Genomic DNA, 23,370 nt, shown 5'->3' with positions numbered 1-23,370 from the left:
AAAGACAGAGAAAATATAAAAATTAGATAAAAGATTAACCAAATTCAAATTGCCTTTTTCCCTTAACTGTGCTAGACAGCATGTTTTTGCTCAGCACTTTTACTCAAGTCTGGATTGGGAATTTTAAAAATTCATTTATTGAGTGTGGGTGTTGTTGCTGGCTAGGCCAGTATTTATCAACCTTTCCTAACTGTCCCAGAAAAGGCGGTGAGCTTGAAGTGCTGTGGTCCATGGGGACACCCACAGTACAGTTAGGAAGTGAGATCCAAGATTTTGACCCAAAATTCATTGTGAGAAGAATGTTGAACAATCTTTAAGCTACTTGCCCCATGTCCTGGATAAGTGAACCAATACACTGTAGTTGACTGACATGACATTAAAAAGGTCTAAATAAATCAAATCTAAATTATAGATTCTCTTGTATTTGTCCTCCTCCTGTGGTAATTTTCTAATTAATTCAGTTCCGAAAGAGTTAAAGATTTTGTAAATCAATATGTCTACTAGAATGGGTTTATAGTTCTGTGAGAAATTTGTACACACCATAAAACATTCCTTCCCTTTAGAGAAATCACAATTAATCTGTCACAGCCTAGCGAGCCTGCTTCATTAGTCAGCAGAGATAAGAATCATCAGCTAGTCTGTATGATTTGTCTAATTAGTGCAGTTCATTTGTCATTTTCATTTTCTTCGCACAACGCACAGCTGAATAATCGCCGCCTTCATCAATCGCTGAACAATGTGCCCCTTTCAAGTCATCACTGTCAGTGTTGTCACTTTATCCATTATAAAATTTGGGTTTCATTTAACCAGTAATTAAACATTACAGTCTGTTCACTGTTACAACAGGGGATAAGGAAGTTACTAATTACATAAGAAATGAGCCAACATTTATCTCTATTCATTGTTTTTAAACTTGATCCTTTGAAATTTTTTTGTGTGTGAGCACACAATTTCCCGCTTTGAAACAGAAAGCATTTTCCTCCTTTCAACCTGGAACAGTCATAATAATAAGTTTGACACAAACAATCACATATCTGTGTGACCAGTTTAGCTCCTCCTTGAGCTGAGTGGCCAATTAATCAATCCATTAGCAACATGTATTCACGCAAATTAAGTTTTCTTTTTCAGTATTTATGTACCACAAACTGATGATTATTATTCAGATTCTCACTAAATGTAGGCCTTCTCACCAAAAACAGAGTGTCGCATATTATATGTTCACACATATATTTAATTATGGCTGTGTGAAAATATCTAATTATGAAAATCAGCCTCTAGAATACAGCTGTCCCAAAATAACCATGGTCACTCTTATTTAGTTTCCCTTCTCCAGCTGCCATGAATGACTAATGCTGATGTGATAATGTAGTTGGGGGAACAATTACCCTTGTACAACCAAGCTTGTCTACACTGTATAATTATAAAGCCTTGCATATCAAGGTGCAAGTGAAATTACAGCCAACAAAGTGTCACATTAAATCACATGATTAAGAAAAGAGAGACTTGTACTTGGAGAACCTTGAAGACTCTCACAAAACGTCTAGAGACAGTGTGACATTGTTACTTAGCAGTTGTTTCCACACAACAATACATCACAAATAGCAATAAAATAAATTAAAAGTTAGTCTTCTTTTGCAGATGGTAGTTGAAGAAGAACTGTTGGCCAAGACACAGAATGAGCTCTTCAATATTCTTTGAAAAGTGCCTTGGGACTTTCCTCTCAACAGGCAACCAGGACCTCAGTTTGGTATTTTGTTGAAAGAATAGAATGTGGCAGTGTCAGTATAATTATATCTTACAGTGTAACTTGAATGTACACCATTTAATTCTGAAGTGGTTATGTTACACAGTCAACATAGCTGACACACACAAGTTACAGATGGATCCAAATTCATAAGGGAGAGAAGTGATGGTTCAGAAAGTACACAAATCCAAACATACATACAATCTTATAGTCAAATGAAACAGAGAAAATAAGAGCAGGAGGAGATGTTTACGCTTTCTCCCTTATTCCTTTAATCCCTTTAGTCTGAAGAACGATATCTAACCCCTTCTTGAAAACAGTCAATGTTTTGGCCTCAACCATTTTCTGTGGCAGAGAATTCCACAGGCTCATCACTCTTGACGTGAAGAGATGCCTCTTCATCCCAATTCTAAATGACATACCGTATATCCTGAGACAGTGACCCTTGGTTCTGAATCCTCTGTCATCGAAAACATTCTTTCTGCATTTACCTGGTTAGTTAAATGGTTTCTATGAGATCCCCTCGTCATTTTCCTAATTTCCAATCAATAAACAGTCAGTTCTGTTATAACGAGTGTTTCTTCAACGTGAGTTGGCTTTAGTGCGATTGAAGAATTTAGACCGTTACTTGTAGAATGTGAACCTTCTTTACCTATATTGGCTATAACGTTATACTGGTCTGATTAGTTTAAATGGCGTGGCTATTGCACGATTTTCTTAGCATGCGAGATCGCATGAGTGCAGTAATATTGCATTATATCAGAACCGACTGTGCTCCTAACTGATCCAGTCTCACTTCATGAGTCAATCCTGCTATCCCAGAAATCAGTTTGTTACACTCCCTCCAAAGCTAAAACATCCTTCCTCAGATAAGGAGACCAAAACTCTACACAATATTCGAGGTGTGGTCTCACAAGGTCCTATACAATGCAGCAAGACATCCCTATTCCTGTACTTGGATCATAGGCTCCCTACAGCGTGGAAGTAGGCCATTTGACCCAACAAGTCTACACTGATCCTCTGAACAATAACCCACCCAGATCCATTCCCCTACCTATTGCTCTACATTTCCCCTGATGAATGCACCTAGCCTACATATCGCTGAACACTATGGGCAATTTAGCATGGCCAATTCACCTTAACCTACATATCCATAGACTGTGGGACGAAACTGGAGCACGTGGAGGAAACCCACACAGACAGGGGGAGAATGTGCAAATTCCACACAGACTAAGACTGGAGCTGAACCCAGGTCCCTGGCACTGTGAGGCTGCAGTGCTAACCACTGAGCCACCATGCCACCCCATGAAGGCTAACGAACCATTTGCCTTCTTCACCGCCTACTGCATCTGCATGCTTATTTTCAGTGACTGGTGTATCCAGGTGATATCACACCTCCCCCTTTCCCAATCTGTTGTCATTCAGATAATAATCTGCCTCACTGTTTTTGTTAACAAAGTAGATAACCTCATACTTGTCCACATTGTATTTCATCTGCCATTTATTTTCCCACTCAATTGAACTTGTCCAAATCACAATGAAGTATTTCTGCATCCTCCTCACAGTTCACTTGCCCATCCAGTTTTGTATCATCTACAAACTTTGAAATATTAGATTTAGTTCCCTCATCTAAATCATTAATATATATTGCAAACAGCTGGGGTTCAAGCACTGATCCCTGTAGTAAACTGCTAGTCACTTGTGGCTCCTTATTGAAAGCCTTCTGAAAGTCCAAGTCAACCACATCCAATGGCTCCCCATTATCGACTGCACTAGTTACATCCTCCAAAACTTCCAGTAGAATTGTCAAGCATGATTTCCCTTTCATATATCCATGTTGACTTTGTCCAATCCTGTCAGTGCTTTTGAAATTCTCTGCTTTTAAATCTTTTATAAAATATGCCAGCATTCCCTGGCACAGATATCAGGCTGACTCAATAATTCCCTGTTTTCTCTTTATGTCCTTTGTTAAATAGAAGTTATCGATGTTTGAAAAGATTTGTTATATTAGCTACCCTCTAATCCATAGAAACTATTTCACAGTCTACATAATCTTGAAAGAAGACTACCAGTGCATCCACCATTTCTAGGATCATTTCCTTAAGCACTCTGGGATGTAGATTGTTGGTCCCTAGGAATTTTAATTTTTTAAATTTTAATTCAATTATGGGATGAGGGTGTCGCTGATTGGGCCATCTATTGCTCAGCCCTAATTTCCCAGAGGGGCAGTTAAGAGACAATAACATTCTTATGTGTCAGATGTAGACCAGACCAGGTAAAGATGGCAGTTTCTTTCTCTAAAGGACATTATATAGTGAACCAGATGGGTTTTTCCAACAATTGACAACAGATTCATGGTAATCACTAGACTCTTACTTCCAGACATTTTCATTGAATTCAAACTTCATAGGTCCCCAGGACATTACCTGAGTCTCTAGATTAACAGTCCAGCAATAATATCACTAGTCTGTCACCTCTCCTAACTTATCAGCCTTTAATCCCAACTATTTCACCAACACCACTTCCCCACTAAAACTGATTTCCTTCCATTCCTCTTACGATATCCTGTGTTCCCAACATTTTTGGAATGTTAATTATGTAATCACTTGTGAAGACTGAACTAAAAATGTATTTAATTGTTCTGGCATCTCTTTGTTCCCCATTATAACTTGTCCTGTTTCTGTCTTGACTAATCTTTTTCTTTTTCACATATCTACACAATCTTTCAGCTCATATGTTCTTCGCAACGTTATTCTTGTACTTTATTTTCTCCCTCTTAACCAATCTCTTTGAGCTCCTTTATTGAAATCTAAACAACTCCCTATTCTCAGGTCTGCTGCTTTTTTGGCCAATTTGTATGCCCCTCCTTTGGATCTAAAACGATCCCTAATTTGTCTTGTTCGCCATACTCAGGCCACCTTTCCCAGTTTATTTTTGTGTCAGACAGGAATGAACAACTAATGTAGTTCCCCCATGCACTCTTTCAACGTTTGCCATTGCCTATTCACCATCATCCAATGTTCTGTCAATAAACTTAATGTCAGTGCTTTGATTTGACCATGAAAATTCAGCCCGCTTGTCAACCATTCTCTTTATTTTGTAACTTCCCCAATTTCCTAACCAGGTCAATAATGTGCTTTCACTTCATTGAGATTCAACCTTAATTAATAACAATCTCTTATGAGAACTAAACTCCCTTCAGGAAATCTGGAAAATAACAACAAAGTCATTCCTGTTTGTTTTATGCTGTAACCTCCTACACAACAAAGTTCAGTCAGGTTCATCAGGCATGATCTACATTTTGCAAATCATATTGGCATTAACTGATTACATGAAAATTTTCAATGTGTTCAGTCACTCTAGCCATAATTTTGGACAAGTAATTTCCTAACAACAGAAGTGATGCCAACTGGTCCATAGTTCTCTGGCTTCACTCTTTCACATTTCTTAAATAGCAGCGTGATATACACAATCCACCAAACTAAAGCAACAGTTGCAGATGGAAAATTATAGTTCGGGCTGCCATAGTATTCCCATCTACTTCTTTTCAAATCTTGGGATGGAAATCATCTGGCCTATAGATTTATCACTCTTCAGTGCCATTTCTTAATCACTGTTTTTGTGCAATTTTATTGAATTGGTGAATATTAACAGTCTAAAGATGTGCAGGTTAGATGGATTGGCTATGCTAAATTGCCCATAGTATTCAGGAATGTGCAGGCTCAGCGAATGAGCCATGAGAAATGCAGGGTTACAGCGAAGGGGTAGGGGGTTGAGTCTGGGTGAGATGCTCTTCGGAGGATCAATGAGGACCCAATGGGCCGAATAACCTACTTCTACATTGTAGAGATTCTATGATTAATTTCCTGAGGGTAGAGCAGTGGATGTTGATGATTTGGATTTTAATAAGGTTTTTGACAAGGTCCCTCATGGTAGGCTCATCCAAAAGACTAAGATCCATGGGATCCGAGGTAACTTGGCTGCTTGGATTCAGAACTAGCTTGCCCAAAGAAGGCTGAGGGCAGTGATCAAAGGGTGTCTTTCTGGTTGGAGGCCCGTGACTACTGGTATTCCGCAGGGATCTCTACTGGAACCTCTGCTGTTTGTGATACACACACACACATATATATATATATATATAAATGACTTGGATGAAAACGTAGATGGGTGGGTTCATAAATGTGCAGACGACGCAAAAATCAGTGAAGGGGTTATGGATTTTGTAGAAGGTTGTCAAAGGATACAGCAGGGTGTAGATCAGTTGCAGATATTGGCAGAGAAAAAGCAGATGGAGTTTAATCCAGGCAAGAGTGAGGCGTTGCACTTTAGAAGATTGAATGTTAAGGAAAAGTATACAATTAATGGGCGGCACGATGGCACAGTGGTTAGCACTGCTGCCTCACAGCGCCTGAGACCCGGGTTCAATTCCCGCCTCAGGCGACTGACTGTGTGGAGTTTGCACGTTCTCCCAGTGTCTGCGTGGGTTTCCTCCGGGTGCTCCGGTTTCCTCCCACAGTCCAAAAGATGTGCAGGGTCAGGTGAATTGGCCATGCTAAATTGCCCGTAGTGTTAGGTAAGGGGTAAATGTAGGGGTATGGGTGGGTTTCGCTTCGGCGGGTCGATGTGTGACTGTTTCCACACTGTAATGTAATCTAATTAATGGCAGGACCCTGAACAGCATTGATACACAGAGGGAGTTTGGGGTTCAAGTCCATTGTTCCATGGAAGTAGATGGGGTGGTAAAGAAGGCATACAGCATGCTGACCTTTATTGGTCAGGGCATTGAGTACAAGAGTCAGGATGTCATGTTGTAGCTTTATAGGTCTTTGGTTAGGCCACACTTGGAGAATTGCATTTAATTTGGTTGCCACATTACAGGAAGGATGAGGAGAGGGTGCCAAAGAGGTTTACCAGGATGCTGCCTGTATTAGCTATAAAGGGAGATTAGAAAAACTTGAATTGTTTTCTCTGGAGCAGCAGAGGCTGAGGAGACACTTGATAAAGGTCTATAAAATTATGAGATGTGTCGATAGGGTTGACAGAATCTTTTTTCCCCAAGAGTTGAAATGTCTAGTACTAGAGGGTGTGCATTTAAGGTGAGAGAGGGAAACTTCAATGGACATATCATTGGAGTGATATCTCTGGAATGTGCTGCCACAGGCCTTTTAGGTAAGCCATTGAATATGCAAAGAATGGAGGGATAAGGGCAGGCAGAAGGGATTAGTTTAATTTGGTATCATGTTTGGCACAACATCATGGCCCAAAGGGCCTGATACTGTGCTGTTTTGTTCCATGTTCCTTGGGAGGTCCGCCATTCTGATCTCTTTCTTGTACTGTAAACACTTAGAACATTACAGCGCAGTACAGACCCTTCAGCCCTCGATGTTGCGCCGACCTGTCATACCAATCTGAAGCCCATCTAACCTACACTATTCCATGCACGTCCATATGCTTGTCCAATGACGACTTAAATGTACTTAAACTTGGTGAATCTACTACCGTTGCAGGCAAAGCATTCCATACCTTACTACTCTCTGAGTAAAGAAACTACCTCTGACATCTGTCCTATATCTATCACCCCTCAATTTAAAGCTATGCCCCCTTGTGCTCGCCGTCACCCTACTTGGAAAAAGGCTCTCCCTGTCCACCCTATCTAACCCTCTGATTATCTTATATGTCTCTATTAAGTCACCTCTCAACCTTCTTCTCTCTAACGAAAACAGCCTCAAGTCTCTCAGCCTTTCCCTGTAAGACCTTCCTTCCATACCAGGCAACATCCTAGTAAATCTCCTCTGCACCCTTTCCAAAGCTTCCACATCCTTCTTATAATGCAGTGACCAGAACTGTACACAATACTCCAAGTGCAGCCGCACCAGAGTTTTGTACAGCTGTAGCATAACCTCACGGTTCCGGAACTCGATTCCTCTATTAATAAAAGCTAAAACACTGTATGCCTTCTTAACAACCCTATCAACCTGGGTGGAAACTTTCAAGGATCTGTGTATCTGGACACCGAGATCTCTCTGCTCATCTACACTACCAAGAATATTACCATTAGCCCAGTACTTTGCATTTCGGGTCCTCCGACCAAAGTGAATCACCTCACACTTGTCTGCATTAAACTCCATTTGCCACCTCTCAGCCCAGCTCTGCAGCTTATCTATGTCTCTTGATTTTGATATTGCTGAAAGCTTCCTGTAGATATCTAAACAAGAAGCAATTTCCGCAAACTTCATCCAATTCAGGATGAAGGGTGAACACAGAGACAAAAATTCCTGATGAAGGGCTCTTGCCCAAAACATCGATTCTCCTGCTCCTTGGATGCTGCCTGACCTGCTGTGCTTTTCCAGCACCCCACTCTTGACTCTGATCTCCAGCATCTGCAGTCTTCACTTTCTCCACAGAGGCAAAAAGACCTGTAGGAGCTTGTGCAGCAATCCACTAGAAGCAGTCCCATTCAGAGAAGTAGGCACTGCTGAGTTGGCCTTCAAGTGAAAAATCTCACAAGGCCACAGTTGTCAAAACATCTTTATGGAGGGGGAACCGAATATTTATTTTTTAGTAGTTTCCAATAGTTTTATTATATGTACAGAAGTTGCTGCTAAATGAGTAAAATCCAATCCCATGTCATAAGCTTCTGCTTCTTTCGGGAAGCCTTTATCTTCTGAACAACTTCCTCCTCGGATTTCAGAAAAATCTGCTCCTTCTCAATAAGAGTCATCTCTATATGGCATGGTGAGCTCATGAATGGGTTGATACAATGTTAGATGCGATAAATCTGTCAGGGTATCTAAAGAGTCTTATTCACATGGGTGTGTTCAATCAGTATAGAGTTTAGCATTGCTCTCTGAGGTTTTTTGGTATGCACAGCAAGAACTCTGCAATTTTTTTCGACCAAGGTCCTTGTGTCCACTTGGAAATTAGCTGAAGCACACTTGCTAATTCCATCAATGTAACATTGGAAAGGGAACACACTGTTTCTTGATCATAACATCCTTCATGAACTTTGTGGTTTTATGGATGTGCATGCATTTGATAGTCTGGGTAGTGTCATGAATATTTTTGAAGTCTACTCGCAAGTTTGAACTCCATGATTTGCATGATTTGTTGGGGTTCTCCGAATCTAATAAATAGCAGACCATTTTTAGAGAACTCATCAACAGGAAAATAGCTGACTTGTGGCTGCAGCATAGCTGTCAAATGTGTAGGGGGGTTTGTGCTGGGCTGATCAAATAAGAATATTGCCAGTTTCTGGCCTGCCACTAAGAGGCTCCCTTCAGCTACCTAATGACTGGCTTTCTGCAGAGGCCATCTGCCTTTGGAAATGTCCCAGTGGCATCATCAACATTCCATCAATTAAGCCCCTTAATATTGACCCATTGCTGCTGGGCGGCAGCCTCTGTTGTGCTGGTCTTATGTTCAGCAAGAATACTCGGAAGTGGGATCACATGCTAATGTACTATTTTGCAAATTTGCTACTAATTAATCTCTGCAGAATAAGGAAATTTTAGTCCATGGTGTGGTCTCAGGGTCTGTGTTTTATCTTTAACTATTAATCATATTTACGTCAAACTTAGGTAATGGGATAGAAAGACATATCCAAATTTGGTTATGACACAAGGTAGGTAGTATTGCAGATAATGTGGATGAAAATAGAAATGTCCATAGAAACATTAATAGATTAAATGAATGAGCACAAGTGGTAAAAAATGTGTTTTGGTGTCCGCAAATTTGAGGTCAACCATCCAAATCTAAGGTAGTTCTAAATGGTGAACATTTAGAAGCAGTGAAGGAAAGAAAGAGTCTTGAGTGTCCAGGCATTAGATCATTACAGTGTCATGAACAGGTATGGATAATAATTAAAAAGACTAATGGAATGTTGGACTTTTAAATAAGACTAGTACATTAGCATTTCACAATGAAAATTACAATTACATAAGCAATAGCCCAGTTGATACATATCTCATGAATGCTCTCCATGTTACTATAGCATGCTTTAACTCATTTAGAGAATAGTTACAGGTAACTGTGATGAAGAGATTCCAAAACTCATAATGGCTGGCAACTCTATGCTTTCATATATTACGACATATTCTGAGGTACCCATAGGGAGGGCCCCAACCGGGATGTTGGGTTCATGTCACACTACAGGTGATCACCATCGCAACACACACACACACACACAGACAGACAAAGACCCACATGCACACATATATTTTGTGGGGTGAATTTGTACTTGCAGAGTTACATTGCACTTTGCTCAAGAACTGCATGCATTCATGTCGAGCTCTGAGCTCAAAAACTGCATGAATTTATGTAAAACTCTGTTACTGTGTTACGATCGAGCCCTCCACTATCACCTGATGAAGGAGCGTCGCTCCGAAAGCTAGTCTGCTTCCAATTAAACCTGTTGGACGAGAACCTGGTGTTGTGTGATTTTTAACTTTATTCTGAGAATATACCCTTCGGTGTGAGCAAAGAATAGTACAGCACTGGAACAGGGCCTTCAATCCACAAAGCCTGTGTCAACACATGATGCTTTTCTAAATTAAAAACCTTTTGCCTCTACATGAACAGTATCCCTCTTTTTCCCGTGTATTCATATATCTGTCAAGATGCCTCTTAAATGTTGCTATTGTGTCTGCCTCCACCACCTCCTCTGGCAGCACATTTTAAGGTGCTAACTATCCTCTGTGTAAAAGACTTACCTTCCACCACCTTTACACTGATCGCCTTTTACCTTAAACCTATGCCCCCACAATATTGACATTTCCAACCAGGCAAAAAGACTCCGACTATCCAAGTCTCTCAATTTTATAAATTTACATCAGGTTGCCCCTCATCCTTCAAGATAGGGTGAAATTAAACCAAGTTTGTCCAATCTCTCTTCATAGCTAATACCATCCAAACTACTGATGAAGGCAAACATGTCTTCTTGATCACCTTATCCATTTGTGTTGCCACTTTCAGGAATATGTGGACTTGTAAGCTAGACCTGTCTGTATGTTGATGCAATTAAGTTTTCTGCCATTTACTGTATACTTCCCTCCTGCATTAGATTTTCCAAAATGCATCTCCTTGCATTTGTCTGGATAAATTTTATGTGCCATTTCTCTATTGAAGTCTCCAGCCTATCTACAGCCTGCTATATGCTCTGGCAATCCTCCTCACTATCGACAGCACCCCCAATCTTTGTGTCATCTGCAAACTTACTAATCAGGCCACTTATATTTTCCATACATTGCAAGAAATGGTGGTCCCAGCACTAATCCCTGAGGAACACTAGTCACAGATCTTCAGTCAGAAAAATACCCTTCCACTGCTACTCTCAGCTTCTATAACTAAGGTAAAAACAAGGACTGCAGATGCTAGAAACCAGAGTCTAGATTAGAGTGGTGCTGGAAAAGCACAGCAGGTCAGGCAGCATCTGAGGAGCAGGAAAATTGACGTTTCGGGCAAAAGCCCTTCATCAGGAATAGAGGCTCTATTCCTGATGAAGGGCTTTTGCCCAAAACGTCAATTTTACTGCTCCTCAGAAGCTGCCTGACCTGCTGTGCTTTTCCAGCACCACTCTAATCTAGGCTTCTATTACTAAATCAGTTCTGCATCCATCTTATCAGTTCACCAGGTATCCCATGAGATTTCACCTTTTGTGTCAGCCTGCCATGAGGGGACCTTTTCAAAGGTCTTGCTAAAGTCCATATAGACAATATCTACCACCCTACCCGTATCAAACATCTTTGTCAATTCCTGAAAAAATTAAAGCAAGTTTGTGAGACACAATCTTCCTGGCACAAAGCCATGCAGTCTATTGTTAATAAGTCCATATTTTTCCAAATGTGAGTAAATCCTATACCTAAGAATCTTCTCCAATAATTTCTCTACCACTGACATAAGGTTCACCGGCTTGGAGTTTCACCAGATTATCCCTGTTAAACAACGGAACAACGTTGGCAATTTTTCAGTCCTCTGGAGCCTCTCCTGTGACTAAAGAGGATACAAAGATTTCGTACAAGCAACTAGCAATTTCCTCATCTCCCTGTCCTTCTGGGATAGATCCCATCAGGTACTGGGGATTTTTTACCTTAGTGCTTTTCAAAACACCCAACATGTTTTCCTTTTTTATATTGACAGTCCCTTGAATATCAAATTACCCCTCCCAGGGCTCACCATCACTATATCCTTCTCTTTTGTGAATATCAATGCAAAGAATTTGTTAAGGACCTTGCCCACTTCCTCTGACTCCACGCATAAATTCCTTCCTTTGTCCTTGAGTGGACTTACCCTTTCCTGAGCTACCCTCTTGTTCCTTATATATGTATGAAACATCTTGAAACTTTCCTTTAAGCTGTTTGCCAAAGACATTTCATGGCCTCTTTCAGCCCTCTAATTCCTTGTTTGAGTTCTTTGTATCTTTCGAGGGCTCTGTCTGTTCCAGTTGCCTAAATCTTACATATGCTCTCCTTAAGGTAGGCACGGTGGCACAGTGGTTAGCACTGCTGCCTCACAGCGCCAGAGACCCGGGTTCAATTCCTGCCTCAGGCGACTGACTGTGTGGAGTTTGCACATTCTCCCTGTGTCTGCGTGGGTTTCCTCCCACAGTCCAAAGATGTGCACGTCAGGTGAATTGGCCATGCTAAATTGTCCACAGTGTTAGGTAAGGGGTAAATGTAGGGGTATGGGTGGTTTGCGCTTCGGCGGGTCGGTGTGGACTTGTTGGGCCGAAGGGCCTGTTTCCACACTGTAAAGTAATCTAATCTAATCTTAAAGTAATTCAAGAAGCAGCAAAGTAAAACATGGTTGGATATTTCGATACCCAGTATGATATTCAATAAGTACAGAAAGAATTTTCACAGAATTTTTTAGGGCAGTCGACACCAAGTTGTTAAGTTAAAGAGGACAGAGTAGCCAGGAGGCAGTAATAATATGATTGGGGATAAAAACATTTCAGATGTTTTTGAAAGCAAGGGAGGTGGTGACAGACTATGCTGTAGTGTTTCAGAGTATGGACAGGTTTTCGAACATTGAAACATAGGACTTAGAATGGATAGTAGGCCACTTGGCCCTTCAAGGCTACTCTGCCATTCTCTAAGATCATGACAGATCTAACTAACGTCTCACTTCCACTTGTTTTTCTGCTCAGCCTTGAGTAAATTCAATGATCCAACCCCCACTCCACCTTATCCAAGATGGTGGAGGAGTAGTGGAGCTGAACCCGGACTCCATCTGCTCCTGTTGGCTTTCTTTCTTTTTCTTCTTTTTAGTTTTGCCCATTGACTTTATGTCTTTTTTCTTTGATTTATTTTCTTTGAAGCCTAGGGAGTGGTGGGTGATGGAGGAGGTCTTGGGTGGCAGCAGCAGTAATGCCAGGATGAACCAAGCAGGGCTCCACCCCAACCGAGGGATTTCCTTTGAGTGAGGTGGTGTTTCCAGACTTGCAGTGTGGGCCAAGGGCCTAGATCCACAGCTAGGCCCAGGCATCCAAAAGAGTATAAGCATTAGCGAAACGGACGGAAGGCGGATTGGCAGCAATGTTGGATGGGGAGCAGGAAGCTCCGCCTGGCCCAGTGATGAGGTGGGCCAGAAAGGCAGTCTCATCCCGGCTGCATCTTCAGGGTATTCCATCATTCCCTAATTGGCTTTCCATGAGCCCAGGAACCGTTAACTGAACTGTGGAAAACTTTGTCTTAATTTGACTTTTTAAAATTATATAGGTCTTCCTCTTCATTTAGGTACCATGGTGTGGATACTTAGACCACCTTTCATTGTAGTTTTCATGTAAAAGTACAATAAATTTCTATTTTGATCTTCTCTCTGGGGAAGAGGTTCACCTCATTGGAGTCTATTCAATTGTCCACTTTTCCGCAGACAATGCCCCTAAGTTCTAGAAACACCCTCCCAACATTTTCCTATCAAGCTCTCTTTGAGTCTTAAATGTTTTAATGAGATCATCTCTCATTATTTTGAACTCCACACAGCATTTTACACATTCACTCCTCATTGCACAATCCTTTCATCCCAGGAATCAATTGTTGAACTTTCAATAGTCTCTTCTAAGGCAAGTAAATTATTTCTAAGCACAGAAATCAAACTGCTCCTGGACTCAAAGTATTGCTTCACCACAACTCTGCACAATTGCAATATGATTTTCTTCTCTTGCAATAAAAAGTCAAAATATAATTTTCCTCTGTTATTTGCTATACCTGCATGTTTACTTTGTGCTTGTAGTAAACAGAAATTCAAATTCCACAGAATAATTTTTAAGTGGTGTAAAACTAGCAAATGTTGGTATTGTTCTTCTACTCTTCCTATCAAAATGAATACTTTTTGTACTACAATACAGTCCATCTGGCACCTGTTCATTTGTTCATTGATGCAAAACTCTTTGTAAAATTTGTCTAATTACCTACTGACCTAGATTTATAGTGTCAATATATGTGGAAGGATTACACTCTGTACATTCATCCAATTCATTAACATAGATTTTAAATAACTGAGGTCATAGATTCATACAGCATGGAAACAGACTCTTTGGTCCAACTCATCCATGCCTACCAGACATCCCAATCGGATCTCGTCCAATATTCTAGCATTTGGCACATATTCCTCCAAATCCTTACTACTCATATACCCATCCAGATACCCATTACCTCTGGCAGCTCATTCTACACATGCATCACGCTCTGCATGAAAAAATTACCCCCTCAGATCCTTTTTACATTTTGCCACTCTCAATTTAAAACTACGCTCTCTAGTTTTGGACTCCTCCACCTTAGGGAAAAGACCTTGGCTATTCACATTATTCATGCCCCTTATGATTTTCGAAATCTCTACAAGGTTACCCCTCATTCTCCAATGCTCCATGGAAAAAAAGTCTCAGCCTATTCAGCCTCTCCCAACAGCTCAAATCCTCCAACCCTAGCAACATGCTTCTAAATCTTTTCTGCACCCCCTCAATTTTAAAACCATCCTTCCTATAGAAGGATGACCTAAATTGTATGCAGCATTCTAAAACTGGCTACACCTAAGTCCTGTACAGCCACAATATGACACCCAATTTCTATACTCAATGTTATGACCAATTAAAGGTGTGCCTTCTTCACTGCAAAAGTCCTGCCCTGATTTGCCTTACCCAAACACAATACCTCACATTTATCTAAATTAAACTCCACCTGCCACTTCTCGACCCATCTAATCAAGGTTGTGTTGTACTCTGAGATAACCTTCTTCATTGTCCACGACACCACTTATTTTGCTGCCTTCTGCAAATATACTAACCATACCTCCTCTATCCAAATCCAAATCATTTATGTAAATGAATGAAAAGCAGTGAACTCAGCACCAATCCTTGTGGCACAACATTGATCACAGGCGTCCAGACAGAAAAACAATCCTCCACCACCACCCTCTGTCTCCTACCTTCAAGCCAATTTTGTATCCAATTGGCTAGCATCCCTGGAATCCATGTGATCTAACCTTACTAACCAGTCTACCATTCTGAACCTTGTAGTATGCTTTGCTGGTCCATATAGATAATGTCCACCGCTCTGCCTTCATCAATATTCTTTGTCACCTCTTCCCACACAGAAGGCCATGCTATCCATAATCAGTCCTTGCCTTTCCAAATGCATGTAAATCCCGTCCCTCAGAACCCCTTTCAACAACTTACCCACCACTGACATAAGGTTCACCAGTCTATAATACCCTGGCTTTACCTTACAGCCTTTCTTAAATAATGGCACCACATTAGCCAACCTCCAGTCTTTGGGCATCTCACCCATAGCTAAATGTGATATAAATATCTCAGAAGGGTCCCAGCAATCTCTTCCTTAGCTTCCCACAAAGTTTTGGGAAATACCTGATCAGATCCCAGGGATCTATCTACCTTAATGCATTTTAAGATCTCCAGCACCTCCTCTTCTGTAATATGAACTCTTTTTAAGACATCACTATTTGTTTCTCCAAGTTCCCTAGCTTCCATGACCTTCTCCACAATAAATATTAACGTAAAATATTCATTTAGATCTCTCCCATTTCCTGTGTTTCCACACTAAGACAGCGACATTGATTAAAATAAAAGCAAATTACTGCAGATGCTGGAATCTGAAACCAAAAGAAAAAATGTTGGAAAATCTGGCAGCATCTGTAAGGAGAGAAAAGAGCTGACGTTTCGAGTCTAACTGACCCTTTGTCTCACAGCCACATTGATCTTCAAGAGGTCCTATTCTCTCCCTAGTTACTCTTTTGTCCTTGATGAATTTATAGATACTCTTTGGATTCCCCTTAACCCTATTTGCTAAAGCTATTTGTGTCCACTTTATGGCCTCCTGATTTCCCTCGTAAGTATAGTCTGACTGCCCTAATACACTTTAAGGGATGCACTCGAGCCGAGCTGTCTGTAGAAGATATGTGCCTCCTTTTTCTTGACCAAAGCCTCAGTTTCTCTCATCATCCAGCATTCCCTACATCTACCAGCCTTGCCCTTCACACCAACAGGAACGTACTGTTTCTGAACTCACGTCTCATACAGATCCTTGTTGCAACCCACTGACGAGAGTCTGCTAATCTGAAGATGACCTAGAAATTCGTACTCTGTTTTCTGTATTTTAACCAACCTTTTATCAATGTAAATGGATAAGAATCTTAGATTGTGACACCTTACTGAATGTCTTTTCAAAATCTAAGTTCTACAGGCACAGATTCTCTTTTATTTACACTGCTGCTTACACTCTTAAGAAAGGGTAACAGATTTATAAATCACAATTTCCCCCTCATTAAACCATTCTGACTGCACCATTTTTTCCCTAAGTGCCTTGCTACCAAATATTGAACAACAGATTCTAGTATATTCCCATGGCTAACATCAGGCTAACTGTTCTGTAGGTAAGAGGAAGGCAGTCAGGGCACCATTGGAGATTTTTGACTACAGGGTGATACAAACCTGGATTACGTTATTAATGGTGGGAAGTGAGGGTAAAGAAGTGGGACAGGTAGAAAAAGAGGGCAGCAACAAGTCATGTTTTACAGATAAGAAGGAGGAATTTTTGACAGCAGATCTGGATGTGGGAAACTACATTTGAGGTTAAGGTCGAGGAAGATAGAAAACTTATTGTCTTCTTCTCACTTCAAATCCAATTAACCATTTTTGAAGCAGAGTCACTACTATAATGTAGGACATGTAGAAGCCACAAAAAGTTCCCAAAAACATCAATTTAAAAAAAAACTGACCAGATATTAGTAAAGGGATTTTTTTCTGGACATTATAAAGAACTCCCCTGCTTATCTTTGGAATAATATCATGTGATCTTATATGTCCAGCTAGCAAATTGACAGGTACTGAGTTTCAACTCTTACCCAAAAGTTGACACTTCTAACAATGTTGTACCCTCTCAATAATACAAATATACAGATCATCTGCATTTCCTTCTGCCTGTACATTGGCTATGCATCCATCCACCCATGTTGCTCTTTCAATTAGAAATCATTTGGTAGGGCACATTGAAGAAACTAAGTTCCAGTACCCAAGGGCCAAACACAGCTGTTTGTTTATAGAATTAATGCAAGTATTTGCATTGCATAATTGCATAAAATTAATTCATATTGAGAGTTTATCATTATTTTACAGCTGTGCAAGATAGAAAACATCAAATGTCCAAAAGGCAAACAAAGTAACTGGCTCCAAAGACATCCCCTTTAGGTGTTTTGTCAATTTAAATAAAAATGTAGGGAAGTGACAATCTTTGTTGCCACTAATAATACATTGCAGATGGTTGACTGTTCCTGGAGGTCTTTGTTTGTCACATGGCCCACTTCAGTTACAGAATCCCTTGTCAACTTGAGCCTCCTCGTCCACTATTGCAGATACTGAAGCTCCTGTAGCACACCATTGCTTTTGTCTCCTAAGCACTCTGCACTCTTGGTCTGCCATCTCTTCCTCTTGCTTCAATGAAGTACCTGCTAAAAATTGCAATACCACATTCATGGACAGAAAAATCTATATGCTTTACTTGTGTCATCAATGTGACGATAACTTCAAAGTTCCTGATGTGACTTGCAATAAAGCATTTACATATCAATTTGATTTCACAACCATGGATTGCTGTATGAATTTGTCATTTCAAAGTCTTAACAGGCAAACAATCAACTTCCAAATACTCAGATTAACCATAAGCATGTAAAAGACATCAGGCAATTTTCCTGATATTACAGCACATTTTGCAAGCTTTATTTCTTCACAATGATCTCCAAAGAGAGGAAATGTCGGAGCTAAAAATCGTATTTTCTGTCTATTACTAAATTTGATCAACAATGTAGAGGCCAGCAAGACTTAATTAAAATCAGAATTTAGAACTGCAAACCTAAAGGATATTTTTACATTTATCACAAAGCTTGGAATTTTAATTCGAAGAAAAACTTCTCACATTTCAATTAAGAACTACACATTATGCAGAACTGTAAAACGTCTACAATAATTGTGGAACTTAATGCTTATGATATTATACCATTTTCATCAAGGTATAGCTAAGAAACATTAAGGTAAACATATACTTACTGATTAAAATAGACTTTCACTTTGTCATTATTAACATTTCTGAGCTGTCTATGCTAACAGTAAACTATTACTAAATTATCTATCTATTTCGAGGGTAAAAGTCAGCAGTAAAGGCAAGGTTTACAAAGCAGGAAAAGAACATCCCATTTGAGGACTCAATGGTTGTTTCAAATATGATATTCTGAGGGGGCAGTTTTGCAAACATTTCAGCTGGTCAAACACAGTGTCTCATCTTCTAGTAATCTATCAAGAAGTGTTATTGCTTATAACTGAAATAGGTCTAACCATAATTATTAAGAAATTGGCAATTGCAATTTAAAAGCTAATCTGTTGAAGCATGTCATTACTTCAAAATTAGTTTAACATTTTTCACATAGAAACATACTATAAATATTATTCTAATTAACAAAAAACAAGAAAAGCTGGAAACAAAATGAAAACAACATTCCTAGCTCAGGTCAAGTCTTGCCATGCTATATCATATCACTTGTCTAATCATGATATTAGCTCGTGCTGACAGTGTTGACCCCTTCATTATGAACCAGATCAACTGGAATTTTCTATTTTACCCCTAATGAAATGTGACATCTGTCATTATCACAGCATTGGAGCTAACATTACATTGCTTAATCTGAGGGTAACAGAAAAAAAATTCCAGTCTAACTAACTTTCTAATGAGCTTCAGTATTGAATCTGAATGACATTGGCTCTCTGTATAATAGCTTGAACTTAGCAGTTAGCATAGAAGTAATGGTATTGGAGGAAAGTTGCCTTAGAAGATCTAGCAACCTTTGTAAAATGAATTTTCTCACAAAGGTAATTTCAACCTGCAGCCAATTCAGAGGGTGTCCTGTAATAGTGATGCTATCAAGCAGAGTAAGCAATCAATTTGATTGAAGAATTCTCATAGGCAGAAAGCCAGGAAGTAAAATATAATATAAAAACAATTATAATGGAAAAAATTTGACATGAACCAATAATAATTTTATTTTCTGGGCCCAATGAGATATTTTGTAGTACTAGTGTTTAAAATCCGGATATTCCTCATTAATAAAATGTAACGTCTTAATTTCTAATAACATTATTACAATGCAAAAGAAGATGCATGAATGGCTCTTGTGATTGAGTGGTTGTGTCTATATATCTCAGCCAGAAGGCTGAGGTTCAGTTCCACCTGCTCCACAGGTATGTTAAAACATCTCTGAAAGGGTTGATTAAAAATATCTAATGAGAGGTGTTCTCATCAATTATTTAATTTCTGAAGATTGATATATGTTGGGGAACTTCATCAATGCACTTTACAGAGGATCAGGGGAACAGTGAAAGCAAGTCCAGGATTCCCACGTTTACCTGTCATGTGAGAATGCCAGAAGTTGCTAACTGTTTCATCAGGTAATAATGCTGAACATTGATAGTTTCACTATCATTACAGCTGCAAATTCCACTCCAATAGGACTATTTGGTGGTGCATTAGAATAGAGTTCAGGGATAGCAAAAGCTTTTATTTTTGCATAATACTCCTCTCCCTTTTACCCCCAACTGAATCAAAATTGCTCATCTCCATCTACACATGATTTGGGAAGCACACAAATAGCTCTCAAACACTATTGCGTAGCAACACAGAGTGATGCTAAAAGTATCAACAACCAATAAGAATTCCCGTCAACATAACAACACCTTACAACAATTTTGGCTATAGAAAAGTCTTAAACAGAAAATTAATTTGGTCCTGTTTATCTCCTCATTATGAAATGTATTTTTCCCATTAAAATTAACATGATTAACAACAAATATTAATTATTTGTAGTTATATTTCCCCACTAAGAGCACTAGCAGTGTTGGAAATCAGGATCTTTTTAAAACTGAATTTTCCTAGTATTTCCTGTGTATTAAGTGATTTAATTTAACAAATTAATTTGGTCCTGTTTATCTCCTCATTATGAAATGTATTTTTCCCATTAAAATTAACATGATTAACAACAAATATTAATTATTTGTAGTTATATTTCCCCACTTAGAGCACTAGCAGTGTTGGAAATCAGGATCTTTTTAAAACTGAATTTTCCTAGTATTTCCTGCGTATTAAGTGATTTAATTTAACTGCTGTTATTGTAGTAAGTAAGTAGCTTCACAAATTTCTAGGATATAAATACAAACGTAAAGAATCATCAGGATGATGAGGTCACAATGCTCCAATGAACTGACATCAACATTTATTTAGCACTGCTTCTGATCATCAAGGCATTGTTTGGGAAAATAAGCAGTTTTGGTTCTTAGAAAGAATGGGAGAAAGTGAGGACTGTAGATACTGGAGATCAGAGTCAAGACTGTGGTGCTGGGAAAGCACAGGTCAGGCAGCATCCGAGGAACAGGAGATTCGACGTTTCAGGCATAAGCCCTTCATCAGGAATGATAATGGCCTCAAGCATCCCTCGTAGACCCTCATTCCTGATGAAGGACTTATGTCCAAACATCGATTCTTCTGCTCCTTGGATGCTGCCTGACCTGCTGTGCTTTTCCAGTACCACACTCTCGACTCTTAGAAAGAATGGTAAACTGACCTTCAGATGAACGCTGGTAATGGGACAGTGATCATAGTAGCATCACGAGTAGCTGCCCAGAGTCAATGGCTGAAAGGGTTCAGACAGGTGATTTACATAGCGCAGTTTGCCAGCTCCCAAAATAAGATATATCAACAGGGACAGGTGGTAAATAAGTTTGTGAGGGAGGCAGGATGCAGGGGAACAAGGTATCATCTTCTTGAGCGAAGACTATGCATCTGATATATGAACAAAGATTGTTAGCACCAAGGACTACAACTAAAGACTGCAAAACATCAAGTATAAACATTTTGGCGTTTCAAACTGAAGGGTTCAACCGCCTCTGATGGCCCATTGTACAAGATGGCTTTGGAATCAGTAACATATTACCTGTTATAGGTTGCAAATTTCCTTTCATTGTCAAATGTATTATACATCATTATCCAAACTGTGCCTTCTTACCAGTTTGAATAAATTATCTGAAAATTGCTTACAAACAATTCAATACCCCAATTTGTTGGCAGTTCCCATGAAACTGCAAGATCTAACAATAGTTTAGTACTTATGCCGTATTTGAGATGAGCAACATGTATCAGAATCTTATGACCCCGCCCCACTATGAAAACGTGCTGACAGGGAAAAGGTCAAAATTGAGAGGGATGCTTGGGGTGTCATGCCGTCATCTTCCAGGCACCATGCTACTTTATCAGAGGTTGATAATAAGCATCCAAGGTTAAAATGTTACATAGGCAGAGTCCAAGCTTATACTTTTCTGGTCAGGGATTTATTCCAACTTAACACACATCAATTCCAATCCTACTATTTATGTGATGCCCTGATCTACTTGGCCTCAAGCAACCCTAGTCGACCCTACAAGATAATAAGTGGGTAGTTGGCAGCTGGAACTCTCTTACTTGGGTCAATTAAGGCTATAAAGTAGAAAATGAATAGTCAGGATGGGGTCAAGGCCTTGTCATGTAGTGGATGGCCCAGATCCTGTGGGCTTAGGTGTGAGGATCCAACCAGTAGCAAGACCCATCACTATTTGAAGAACATAGCTTGGCCTTTTGCTTGCCACCCAACCAACCTCCTTTGTAAGGGTCTGTCTGAATGAGGCCAGTGAGCTGAAAACATAGGAACATGAAAAAGAAGAGCAGGAATATGCTAGTCAGTCCTTTCAGCCTAATCCACCCACTATTCAACATGATCATGACTGAGCATCCAACTCTGTTCCCATTTTCACCCCATACCATCGATCTCTTTCGACGTAGCTAAACTACATCTATCTCCTTCCTGAAAACGTGCAATGCTTTTGCTTCACCTGCATTCTATGGAATGGAATTCCACAGGCTCACCACTCTTAGGGTGAAGATATTTCTCCTAATTTTAGCCCAAATGGCCTAGAAAAAGTAGTTTAGAATCTTCAGAGGGCAGCAACAATTTTCATAATAGAAAGAAAACCAGAAACACCAATCTATCGCTGAGATTTATTGTGGAGGTTTTGGCTCTGTCCAGTGGCCAGAAATACAGAGGTGAATCCACTTCTGCTGGTCCTGGAAACCAGAAGTGGAATTTTGTATGGCTCAGGTAGTGAGTTGTCTGATCTGGCAACCTCTGCCTGTATCTTTAGACACTGACCCCTGATCTGGATTCTCCAATTATCGGGAACCAATCCTGCAACCAACACTGGGCTGCCAGTTGTATTCCAGATGGCAAGTGGGACTGAACAGTGCTGACTTTCTGACAGATCATAACTTTTGGAGACAGGTCACCATGCCTCAAGCAAGGCAGATGTTTCTACTTTAGAAAACAAATTACATAAGCTTCTTCTTAAACTCCCTTGTTATGGTAGGATTTTGTATCATCTCTGAATCTTTAATTCAGACCTTAGATAACCAAATCTGTAACAGTATCATTATTCCACAATTGAGGGCCTAAAGAAGTAAAAAGGCAGTTGAACTGTTTCCAAATAATTAATGTAAATCTGCAAAATCAAATTATTAAATTCCTTCAACAATATTCCATTGGATTGAGTTCATCCTCCTTAAATGTTAAATTGTTATGATTAATTATTTGCTTCACCAATTGTGAAATTCTCAGTTCTGATTTTTTTTAGCTACTCATGGACAACTCTTGGCAGCCAAATTGTAAATGGAAGTGCATTCACATGTCACAACATGACTAATGCTGGAACCAAAGATTGTACCAATAAAATCATAGTCATGGTTTGATGTGCCCACTAAAAAAAGTGCACCGGAAAATTAATAGCTTTACTTTCCTTTTATAACTCATCTGGAAACCCAGATAATAACAGATAAAACTTGTATAATTTCTGTTACAGATGAATTTTCTATGTTCATTAAACAAACAAATAGAATGTAATGATGACACACAGTGTTTGTACAAAGATTCACTTTCTGATTTCATGGATACTGCATTTGTAATTCCATGGCAATTTGTTACCATTCGGCATGGTGTAAGGCTTATGCACAATATCACATTTTTCTCTGCATCATATAAAAAGCCCAATAAAG

General features: G+C 39.6%; 1 protein-coding gene and 1 pseudogene across 3 annotated transcripts in view; both read right to left on the bottom strand.

Annotated features, from left to right (window-relative positions):
- Window positions 1-23,370, bottom strand: part of LOC122554293 (ERI1 exoribonuclease 3-like) — a 376,858-nt gene that overhangs the window by 176,133 nt on the left and 177,355 nt on the right. The window contains exon 7 of one of the 3 annotated variants that reach the window (XM_043699080.1): window positions 17,541-17,701. The exons of the other annotated variants lie outside the window; for them this stretch is intronic. Within the exon in view, the coding sequence (XP_043555015.1) occupies window positions 17,556-17,701 (146 nt within the window). The 3' untranslated portion in view covers window positions 17,541-17,555. Of the gene's footprint in view, window positions 1-17,540; window positions 17,702-23,370 lie in introns of those variants that run through there. 3 annotated transcript variants of the gene reach the window in all.
- LOC122554294 lies at window positions 7,881-9,099 on the bottom strand (annotated as a pseudogene).

The sequence above is a fragment of the Chiloscyllium plagiosum genome, chromosome 11 (genome assembly GCF_004010195.1).
Source record: "Chiloscyllium plagiosum isolate BGI_BamShark_2017 chromosome 11, ASM401019v2, whole genome shotgun sequence".
In the NCBI taxonomy this organism is placed as follows: Eukaryota; Metazoa; Chordata; class Chondrichthyes; order Orectolobiformes; family Hemiscylliidae; genus Chiloscyllium; species Chiloscyllium plagiosum.
Note: the sequence above shows the minus strand (reverse complement) of the source record. Positions and strands in the feature narration are given on the sequence as shown.